The sequence below is a fragment of the Ictidomys tridecemlineatus genome, chromosome 9, assembly GCF_052094955.1.
Source record: "Ictidomys tridecemlineatus isolate mIctTri1 chromosome 9, mIctTri1.hap1, whole genome shotgun sequence".
NCBI classification, from domain to species: Eukaryota; Metazoa; Chordata; class Mammalia; order Rodentia; family Sciuridae; genus Ictidomys; species Ictidomys tridecemlineatus.
The window spans coordinates 55646720-55658218 of record NC_135485.1 but is presented as its reverse complement, the minus strand read 5'-3'; the positions used below and the strand labels follow the sequence as shown (position 1 = coordinate 55658218).

Below are 11499 nucleotides of genomic sequence, written 5' to 3'. Positions count from 1 at the left end.
TTTGTAGTAATACTTCTGCTATCATATCTATAAAGTAAAAGCATAGACTTACAGCCAGATGTTTCTTTAAGTATTTGTTTTAGTTGTAGGCAGACCCAATAGCCTTTATTTTATTTTTATGTGGTGCTGAGAATCGAACTCAGTGCTTCACGCATGCTAGGCAAGCACTCTGCAGCTGAGCCACAACCCTAGCCCCACAGCCAAATATTTCTAGGGAATTAAACAGGTATCTTTTATTTAACTCAATAAGAAATTTTTGTCACTTTGCAATCTAAATGTATGCCTACTTAAGCTTTACTTTTAGAGTTTCTATGTCTTGTTTAATGCTCAATACAAGCTCATTAGAACTGGAATCTCTTCTAAACTTTTTTCAGTAACCAAAAGGAAAAGAAAATCATCATAGTTGGCTTACCAAAGATGCCCAGGACAAGGAGCGCCAGCAGAAGTGTTGGTGAGCTCTCAGCAGCCATGTCTCTCCTTGATCTGAATGCTTGTGTGGGTGGTGGAACTGCAGCCCACCTTTAGGTGATCACTGACACCCTGAGAATTTTTTGTTTCTCTTCTTCCATTCTCTCTCCCCATTGGAGAATGAAAGGTACAAGGTATAAGTGGCATGCTTGCCATTCACAAGCCAATAAGGAAGCTGGGTTTGCTTTTCATGCTTTGTTTAAATTAAAGGGCTAGAAACAGGATGGGATGAACTTTCTGAATAGAGAAAGGAATCTATTATTTCCTGAGGTTGAGACTTCAAATGTGAAAAGTTCAATGCCAATTGTGGTTAATGAATATAGTTATGAGAACATTTATGAATCTTTCCAAATGCCATGTTTGCATAAAGAAGAGACTTAAGATACTATTTCTCAGCAAATATTTGCTTTTGGCATTTGTAATTATTTGCATAATACCTCTTGAGGTTTTAGTAGAATTTATCAAGCCAAAACAATACCTCAGCACAGATAACCTACAACGAAAATGGAGTCCAGACTATAATAACCTTTGCCTTAAAAAATAAAAGAAAACTAGCATTTACTTGGAGTTTGAGGTAGCAGTTTCCATGGGCTTGAAGCTAAGTTAAGTAAGAGTGAGATTTATTTAATTTTTACTTGAATGGTTTCCAAGTGACCTTAATTATCTCATGTTTACTCTATTTTTTGGCATCAATAAAAGGAAGGGCAAAATATTCATATTTTCCTAGGCTATCATATGCTACCATAGTTATAGACTGGATGGCTTAAATGACAGAAGTGTGTTGTTTGTTTTTTTGTTTTTTACAGTTCTGGGGACTGAAAGTCTAATTATCAAAGTTATTTTTTAGGACCAGGAAATAAGGAGTTGTTGTTACAGGCATTGCTCCTTGGTGTGTAGATGGTTATCTCACGTGTCTGTGGTATTCTCCCTGAATATATATCTATCCCCAAATTCCCCCTTTTATAAGAACATCAGTCTTATTGGATTAGGGCCTATCCCAATGACATCATTTTAATCTGATTACCACTTTAAAGAGCCTATATTCAAATAAGGTCACATTCTGAACTACTGGGGCTTTGGGCATTAGCAGATAAATTTGAAGTGGACATAGTCCAACCCATAATAGCACTTAACTGAAAAAATCAGGAATCTCCAAAGGACTGGTATAGTCTGCAGATAAACTTAGCTTATATGATAAAATTATCTTTTATTTTGCTAATTTTCATTGAGAATTTATTACCTCCTAGGGACTTTCCTACATATTGGTATTTAAAGATACTAAAAATTGAATTTCTGCTCTTGAGAAGTACACAGCCTCTTTGGAGAGACAGGCATGTAATAGTCTGTGTTTGCCATGGTTTGGATCCAGTATGTCTTTCAAAGGTCTATGTGTTAAAGTCTTAGTCCTTCCTTTGGTACTATTGGGAGGTGGTAGAAACATTAAGTGGTTGGGCCCAGTGGAAGATGTCAGGTCATTAGAGGCATACCTTTGAAGGAGGTTGTGGGTCTGTGATTTGTCCTCTTCCTCTCTCTTTTTTTGTGTCCTGGCCAAGAGATGAGCAGTTTGCTCCACCATGTCCTCCCTGCCATGATATGCTGCCTCACCATAGGCTCAAAGCTATGAGGCCAATTAGTCATGGACTGAAATCTCCAAAATTGTGAGCCAAAATGATACTTTCTTCTTTATAAATTGATTATTTCATTGTTACATATAATGGAAAACTGACTGACACAGTGTTTATATATATATATATAAATGTATGCCTACTTAAGCTTTATTTTTAGATTATATATATATATAATATATCTGAGGCACTCTAGAGACAGAGAAGAGTAGAGCTTCCACTAGGGGAGTTAAGGAAGACTTTTCAGAGTCTTTCTTCTGACATTGGAGTTGTTAAAAAAATCAGAGGAAACTCATCCTAAAACAAGATGGATACACATTGGAGACAGAGATACATACAAAGAAGAACATATTTGTGAAAGGTTAAGGAAGGGGAAAAAAGTAAGTTTCAAACTGAGATGTTTTAACCCAATAGCATTCAGTCTGATCTGATCAGATCTTGATTTTTATATAAATTAAAAATCTGCAAATAAATCAGAAGTGCTATTCAGACACAACTTTAATTTTCTGAAGTCTCATGTTTCCTCTGTAGCAAGTAAAGGTAATAAAACGCTTATAGATATTATGATGATATTAAGGAAATACACAAAAATTAAGGTAACATAAATGTTGAAAGACTCAAAAGAATTTATTTAACCAAAACTTCAAAGATAAGCTTAGGACATAATGACAGTTTAAAAGGTTTTTTTTTCTATTTTTAAGTGACTTTTTTTTTTTTTATTAACTGTGGTTCTTTAATCATAGACCTATTTGCTAAGAGCCACAGCCAAGTAATATGATGCATGGCATTTTTGGTTGAAAGGTGACGCCAGCTAGCCATTGAGATGATATGATTATGTTAAGATTTGCATTCATATGGATATTGGACTCCTGCTGTTCACCTCGGCCTGCTACAGGACTCCTGGAGAGTTCCCATTGGTTGGGGAAGTGCAGTAGGAGGGAATTCCAGGGGAGGAACTTGTTCTGGGGTTCCGGGAGAAGGCCGAGTGTGTGGATCGGCTTTTTTCCCCTGGGCATGTACAGGGTATTGGCGGCAGTTTCAAAAATAAAGTTTGTTCCTGCTTGAGTGGCTCATGATTTTGTGCCCAACCAGACTGCGGCACCTATTAAAATTTTATGTCATATCTGAAGCACAATTAAAATGCAATTAGATCTGGTTCATTTAAAATGCTGAGATTGTCAATATCTCAGATTTTATGGATAACCTGTTTTATTAGTTGAATTTTCCAACAGTTCCACTTTTAACTGTAATCCTGTGTTTCATTCTTCAAAATATGTATCTACACTGTGATACAACGTAATGTAACAATAGCAACACTGTATCTTACTTTCTGTCAATGCTGCTCTATGAATTTTTCTAAGTTATTTGGAAACTTCTCAGGAAATATTTCTATCTTAGAGGTGAGGAAATTGAATATCAGAAAGGTTAAAAATAACCACACATTCTTATTGACTTCTTGATTTAAAAGGGGGAATCTATTTCCCAAACCCCTTGACTGAGCTGACTTTATGACTTGCTTTGGTGACAAGGGTGTGGCAAAATTGACAATGTGGATATTCCAGGTGAAGAAGGGGAGAAATCAAGGAGATGGCTCACCTGCCACTCTTGCCCTCTTGGAATGCTAAAGCCATTTAAGGAGAACAAAGCCCCATTGCTAGAAATAGGAGTCCCAGTTACTGGAGAACACCACGCACTAGGATGGGAGTGAGACAGTGCCTCAACTCAGCAGGTGACCATAGCCACATGAATGATCCTGGAAGATCTCAATAGAAAAACCATCCAGCTGAGCCCAGTCCAGGTTGTTGCATCATCCAGCTCAAATTGATGATGCTTAGCTAGAAAAAATTGGCAGTCTTTTTTTTTTTTTTAAGCCACTATGTTTTGAGGAAACAAAGGATAGTTCATAGAGTAATGTAGCAACAACTTCAGGTGGCTGAACCCATTTCTTATTCTTTGGCAACCTTGAGAATCATCGACTTTAGTGAAGACAGTCCTGTACTAAGTAAGCATCATAAAGTTTATTTTTGGCCCATTTCTGTAATAAAATAGTTATCTGACATTTGATATTTCTTTAGTAATCTCTGAGCATCTCCCATGCTAACTACATAATGTGCAGAATGATATTACTTTTTTTTTTCACAATCTCTCAGACAGATTTTTGAACCATGCTCCTGCTTGACTGCCAAGAGACCATTTTCTGATCTTATTTACTTTTTCCTCTCCAAACTACTTAGTTTCTTTTTCAGAGAAGTTTTGAAAGCAACAAGAACAAAACAAGATTGTTCACTCTCACTGATATTATTCACCATACTACTAGAAGTTTCAGCCAGAGCAATTAGGCAAGAGAAAGAAAGAAAAGGCATATAAATAGGAAGGGAGGAAGCAAAGTATCCCTTTATGCAGATGATAAGATTCTACATGTAGGAAAACATCAAGACTCCACCAAAAGACTATTAGAACTGATAAATTCAATAAAGTAGTAACATACAAAATCAACATTGTAAAAACCAGTTGCCTTTCTAATACACCAGTAATGAATTTGATGAGAAAGAAATTATAAAAGTAAGCTCATTCACAACAGCAAAAGAAGAAGAGAAAAAACAATCTAGGAAATACCTCTATATTAGAAATTACAAAATAGTGATGGAAGAAATTGAAGAAGACACAAATAATTGGAAAGACTTTTAAGATTCATGGATTTGTAAGAATTAATATTGTTAAAATATCCATACAAAGTAATCTACAGATCCAGTCCAATTCCAATGACATTCTTCACAGAACTGGAAAAATGATTGTAAAATTTATATGGAAGCAAAATAACCCTGAAAAGCCAAAGCAATCTTGAGAAAAAAGAACAAAGTTGGAGGCATCACAATAGCTGATTTCAAGAAAATACTACAGAGATAATCCAAACAGCATGGTGTTGGCTTAAAAACAGATTAACAGACCAATGAAACATAATAGAGATTCTAGGTAAATCCACATCTACAGCCAACTGATTGTCGACACAGACACACACACAAAAAAAAAACATGGGAAAAGAACCTTTTAAACTGATGGTGCCAGGATTACTAAATATGCACATGCAAATCATTGAAACTTTGCCATTGTCTCTCATCTTGTCCAAAAATCAAGTCAATGTAGATCAAAGACCTGAAACTCTGAAACTTCTAGAAGAAAACATAGGGGAAACACTGAGACATTAAAGTAGCAGTGATTTTCTCAACAGAACCTTAAAAGTACAGAAAACAAACAAACAAACAAAAAAATATGACATATTGGATTATATCAAACTAAAAATCTTTTGCGCCACAAAGGAAATAATCAGCAGAGTAAAGAACAACCTATAGAATATCAGAAAACTTACAAACTTTTCATTTGACAGATGATTAATATCTAGAATATACAAGTAACTCAATGAGCTTAACAAAAATATGTATTCTAATTTTAAAACACACAAGTCATCTGAATGCACACTTCTCAAAAGAAGAAATGAAAATGGATAATCAATAGGTGACAAAAAATGTTCAATCTCATTAGCCATTGGGGAAATGCAAGTCAAAACTACAATAAGATGCCATCTTATTCCAGTTAGAATGGTGATTATCAAAAAATGCATGAAATTAAAATGCTGGTGAGAATGTGGAGATAAAGGAACTTATACACTGTTGTTGAGAATGTAAACTAACCACTGTGAAAAACTGTATAGAGTTTCCCCAGAAAACTAAAAATAGAACTGCCATGTGATCCACCTATACTATACCTATACTATATATGTCTTAAGAAAATAAAAGAGATACCTGCATTACCATGTTTATTAAAACACTATTAACAATAGCTAAGGTATAGATGAAATTAGCCTAGGTGCCCATCAACAAATGAATGGATGAAAATAAAGTGTAGTACATACACAAAATGGAGTATTATTTAGACATAAAGAATGAAATCCTATCTTTTGCAAGAAAATTGATGGAAATGGAGGACATTATGTCAAGTGAAATAAGCCAAACCCAGAATGACTAAATATTCTCTCATATGGGAAAACTTAAGAAAAAGAAAGAAGTAAAGAGTTAATTTGAAAGTAGAATAGTGATTATTAGGTACTGGGAAGAGTGCTGCGGTGGGGAGAGTGGAAAAGGGAGAGTTGGATTTGATCAATGTACCTTGCATGCATGTATGGAAATATCCTATTGAACCTCATTAAGAGGCACAAGTTAATACATGATAATAAGAAAAATTTCTTGTATCCAGTTAAAAAAAAATTACGCACATTCCAACAGTGCCAAGAGATGGAACAGTCTGAGCCACAGGGGAAGTGGAGGAATTAGTCAATATTAACAGAATCATAAATGACAGAATGATAAAATTAGTGGCTAAGGATTTCAAAATATCTATTAAATATACTCAGGTGTCTAAATGAAAATGTGAACATAATGAAGAGCGAAGAAATTTTACGTATTTTATATATTTATTTTATACTATATCTAGCTTTATTTTAAAATAAATTTTTAGGATAAAATAAATTTTATTTATTTAAAAATATCACATACAAACACACATATGTGTGTATATATATTATATATAGTATATATGATGATATATATTATATATTATTATAACTTTCTCTATGCACATACACACACACACACATATTTATAAAGAGAAAGAAGAAAAAAAATTCTAGCATTGTCTAAGCAAGGGACTGGGAAAACAGAGTCTTCATCTACTAAGTTCCTTCCTTCCATAAGGGTTGCCTCTAAGCCATAGGGCATTGAATCACAGGCCTTCTGGAATGGGAATGGTGCCGACTCTCTGCCAAGTCCCCTTTCCCACACAAAGCACCCAGAAAGAGAAGTTGAAGAACAGAGAGGTCAAGTTGAGAAGCTGTTGCCCACTGCAACTGATGAACTCATTGGTGAATGGAGGGATGTTAAGTGGGGCACTGGTGATGAACATGGGACTAGCCTTTTTCCTTATTAGTTGGACAGGTATCCAGAGAAAGAAACACTATCACGCCTTTTCTGGGTGGCCCCTACTGTTCTAATGTGGGTCTTCCACCTCCACCATCCCCCAATGTCTTTTCTGTTACATTTGGGAGTCTTGAGAGGACATCTCAGGAGACCTTACAAAGAAGGACTTGCAATGACAGAATAGCCTCAACCGTATTTCCTCCTCTCCACTGTCTCCTTTGGTAGCATTTCTCAGGAAACCTCAGTCCCTCTGGTCATTGCTGTTTCCTGTGGATCGCCTCGTGCAGTGAAGATATGATACATACTATTTTTTCCATACTTCCTTCACCCTGGACTACCACCTCACACACCCTTGTGTCTCACTGCCTGCCATAACACTCCCCTGTAGGAAACTGCTTTGCACTTTGAAGGTATAGGGTAATTTGTTATGGAAACTGCAATTTACATTTTTTTTTATCTAAAGACTGAGATGTGTCCATGACATTGTCCTGGGAACCCAGGACAAGAAGCAATTTTTTGTAGCCATCAATAACATTTAATCATTGAATCACTCCAGAATAATACTCTGTTATTATCTTCATTCTATAGAAGGGGAAATAAAGTCAAGTAAAGTCACAAAACTTGCTCAGGATCACAGTGATACAGTTGGAATTTACCCCAAAGTGTATCTGATCCTTTGAAATCTGTCTTCAACCATCATATAAATAAAATCATCTCTTGTGTCCTTCTTGTGTTCTGTGTTCCATATTGACTGGAACACAGTATCCAGAACAGCAAGCTCCAGACAATGTTGAAAATAAAGACTGAACTTAGGTTCAAGTTGTGGCTTTATTGAGCTCTTGGGTCCTATTTGTAACATTTCCCAGTGTCCTCTAACTCAGGGTTAGAGAGTAAATGCTAGCGTTTATGGAATTTCTGGAATGGTTTGCATTTATTTATTACTGTGCCGTTTATAAACTTTCTTCCTTTTTTATCTCATTCACAATTAATATCTGGGAGTTATGAAGAGATAATTTTTAACTTTTTGGATGTGGGGGAAAAAACTCAGAGAGATTGTTTTCTGCTACTTAGGGCCTTATTTACCTAGCTACTTAGGCCAAGCCAGAACTTGATCTCAAGCATTCAGGCAGCAAGACCAGCCTTCTTGCATCTGCTGGAGGTGTTTACTTAAGTTCAGGGGTTCCTGAATCAGTCCTAAATTGGAGATGAGCACACACCTCACACATGTACAAAAATTTCTTCTTTCCTTTCAGATTTAGAATTTCTTTCTTTCTTTTTTTTTTTTTTTAATTGATACATTTTCTCCTTAGACATGGCATTTTTATCTCTCTTGGAAACATAGATTGCTGCTGTCATCCTTGGGCAGCATTGAATACCAAGCTATCCAAAGGCTTTCTCAGGATAAATATGTATCAAGTTCTACATAAACTTCACTAGGAAGGGTGGGAACTGATGTAGTCAAACCTTAGAGCCATGTTTCATATAATTGGTATAAAGAATTAGAAAAACATTAAACTTGGTGGTAATTTCTTATGATTATGAGAGTTAGAAACTTGAACCTGAATTGCAGCTTAGTCTTTTTTTACAGGTACTCAGACATTCACTTTTTCTGCTTCTACTGATGACACGTGTAAATAGTTTTGAAGAAAAAAAAAATTAACTCTTCCACCATTTCATTGTCAACTTCATTAAAGAATATCTGTGTCTACACCCATCTATATCTCTTCCTCCATCCATCCATCCATCATCCAGCTACATTAATAATTCTCACATCAAGAGTAGCCTACAGCTTGGAGAAGCACATTCTTAATTAGGTGTGAGCCAAGAGAAGTGAAATCCATCACCAGATGAAATTAGGCCTGACTCATGATTTGTCAACGCAGCAAATTGAGTCCCCAGGAAGAAAACGTTGAGAAACACAGATGTAAATCATTAAATTATCTAGTAAAGATATCCCTTTTCCCCTTCAGGAAATAAAATAAACATTCTTGATTTTTAAATACTTTATTTTCACATTCTTAGTAAAAACATTGATATTTAAACTTCTTTGTTTTAAGACACAGTAACATATTACATAACTAACATTGAAAAAGGCATTATGCCTTACAAAAGAAAGACATAAAATGTCCAAGGGCTATTTAGAACATTGTAGTTCATAAAGCTTCAACATAAGAAATGTTGACTGTGTACTGGAAAGCCATTTCAATAAATAGCAACTGACATTCTTTTAAAGAGTTACAAAAATAGATGTGTATGCACATTCTTCTTCCCTGACAATGATCTCTACTCTCTGTTTGCTTGGATCCCTCAGATGACAAATTAAATAAGAATCAGAATTGAACTAATTTGGATTTGATATAAAATAAACAATAAATATAATGGTACCATGTGCAAGTAGATTTAATCATACCCTTAATTATTTTATAAATAAAATATTAAAATAGAATCTTTGAAAACAAATAAATAAATAGAAGAGCTCTCAGAAGACATGTTCAAGCATACTAAGGCCAATCCAGGTGGCCTCGGGAGCTATCTTTTCATCTCTTTTTCGTATGAAGTCAGGTCCTGTGTCAGGAACAGTCACCAAGGAACTTCCTCCTTCCCCTGGTCAGCTGGAAATGCCACTGGAATAAAAAAATTGATGTCTTTAAATAGCTGCTCGCTCAGGAAAGGTGACTGTGCAGCATTCTGTCCCCTCAGCTCCAGAGTTTTTGAATCCAGTTTTCCCAGCCTGGCTCCAAGAGGACTTTGATGCCTGTGATGGCTGAGCTAGTAGCAGAGACCTCTAGGATGGTGGATGTTCTCTTTTAGGAATGGGGGGTGGGGAGGGGGTTTGTTTTCTCTATTCTGTTACAGATATGTTCTACTAATAACTGGAACCTATTGCTGTCTGTCATACTGGGCCTCGTTTAGCTCATGAAATACTTACTATTATTTCCCTTATTTTACTAAGTTTCAGATAAAATTAAATAATTATCCTGAGTCAAAAGTTAATAGATATTGGAGGGATCCAGACTTCTACTCTGCAACAATGCTGCAAAATCTTTTCGCCACTAAACTTCAGGGCCTCATGCTACAAAATACCAGATTTGAACCCCAGAAGGGACTGTGGCAGGGGGGATGTATTTTTTAACAAGTGGAAAGCTCTTTAGCATACCTAACTAACACTTATCAGTTTTAAAGAAGGCAGTTGTTACCTACACTCACTGGAATAGAGACAGGATTCTGGTGGGGATGCTAAACCTAGGAAATAAAATTTTCCCTTCTTCCCTAGCACATTAATTATCTTATGGCTAAGTTGTTAAAATAGCAGTCACAATTTCTAGTCGGTCAGCCACCCATGGGTTTTCCTAATATAATGACTTCATTCACACGTGTAAATAGAAACCATAACTCACTTGTTCAGCATCTTATGGATGATTTTCTTGACCAAGGGGGCCTCAGGGTTGAGACAAGCTTCCTGTCCATTCTTGAGAGTGGCTCTGCAGAGAGAAGGGAGGATCCCAGTGAGGCAAGGGGCGGAGGGAGGGGAGCCAGGTGGAGGGCAGCAGCTTCTGGAGGCAAGGAACTTACATGACTTCTGTCTGGGCGCAGTGGGGTCCTGGGGACATCACCTTCACACTTTGGATGTTCTTGAGGTGAATTCCTTGCACAGTCTGCAAACACTGGCAGCGCAGTTCAGAGACCACTGGCGCCCCTGGGGAGAGAAGAGACCGGATTAGCGGGGCTGTCCCCATCCTAGGAGTCCCCATCCCGTACCCTCAATCCCAGTCCCTTCCCGGGGACCCCAGGACGCGGGTCTCACCTGCTGCGCGCCGGCTGGCGGCTACCAGGAGCAGCGTGAGCAGCGCAACCTGGAGGAGCCGCGGAGCGCGGGGGACGGCGGAGGCGGTGCGGGCCATGGGACTCAGCGGGAGGATCGCGGCGGAGCCTGGAGTGCAAGAGCTTGTGGCGAGGGGCTGCTGTCCTGGCTCTGTGGCTCTCGGGGATCTGCGAGCCTCTTTTATGCATGGTTGGCGGGAAAGGCCAGAGCCCCTGGCCCGGGAAATTCCCGGAGCTCCGGGTGCTTCCCCGCGGGCGGAAGGAGGTCGCTGCCCCGCCCCTGGCTGGAGCAGGGGGGACACACCAGTGCCGCCCGCCTGGCCCTCCTGCCTAACTCCCAGGGTCTCGGGGCTGTTCGCTTTGTATCCCAAACCACCTGCGAGGGGGACTGTGGGCACCCAGTGACCTTAGTGCATAGGGCAAAGAGGGAGACAAGAGCTGGGAGATCCTGAGAGCCTGTGAGGTCCACTGCAGGAGGGTGCCAAGGTTTTAGAGGAAGGGGATGATACTAGTTATCAGACGTGGGGGTTTAAGGAAGAGCGCAAAGGGGGTCCTAGGTTTTGCTTACTTCACTATATACCTTTCCTGTGTATGTCCCTAATTTTTGATTTTGC

At 38.0% G+C, this 11499-nt stretch overlaps 1 protein-coding gene across 1 annotated transcript; it reads right to left on the bottom strand.

The window, feature by feature from the left end:
* Positions 1-9048: 9048 nt before the first annotated feature.
* Positions 9049-11149, bottom strand: LOC101954372 (C-X-C motif chemokine 2). Its single transcript, XM_005333294.5, has 4 exons — positions 10869-11149; positions 10637-10760; positions 10462-10545; positions 9049-9687 (listed from the first exon to the last, which is right to left on the bottom strand). Exons 1-4 carry the CDS (start codon positions 10963-10965, stop codon positions 9672-9674), a joined length of 321 nt encoding a protein of 106 aa, XP_005333351.3. The 5' UTR covers positions 10966-11149; the 3' UTR covers positions 9049-9671.
* Positions 11150-11499: the final 350 nt, after the last annotated feature.

What these genes read in the sequence shown, in the direction of transcription:
- LOC101954372 (XM_005333294.5), bottom strand. Translation starts at nt 10,965, where the DNA reads ATGGCCCGCACCGCCTCCGCCGTCCCCCGCGCTCCGCGGCTCCTCCAG. An exon ending in CGCCAGCCGGCGCGCAGCAG is followed by an intron (nt 10,761 to 10,868) that starts GTGAGACCCGCG and finishes TTCTCTCCCCAG; the next exon opens with GGGCGCCAGTGGTCTCTGAA. An exon ending in TGCGCCCAGACAGAAGTCAT is followed by an intron (nt 10,546 to 10,636) that starts GTAAGTTCCTTG and finishes TTCTCTCTGCAG; the next exon opens with AGCCACTCTCAAGAATGGAC.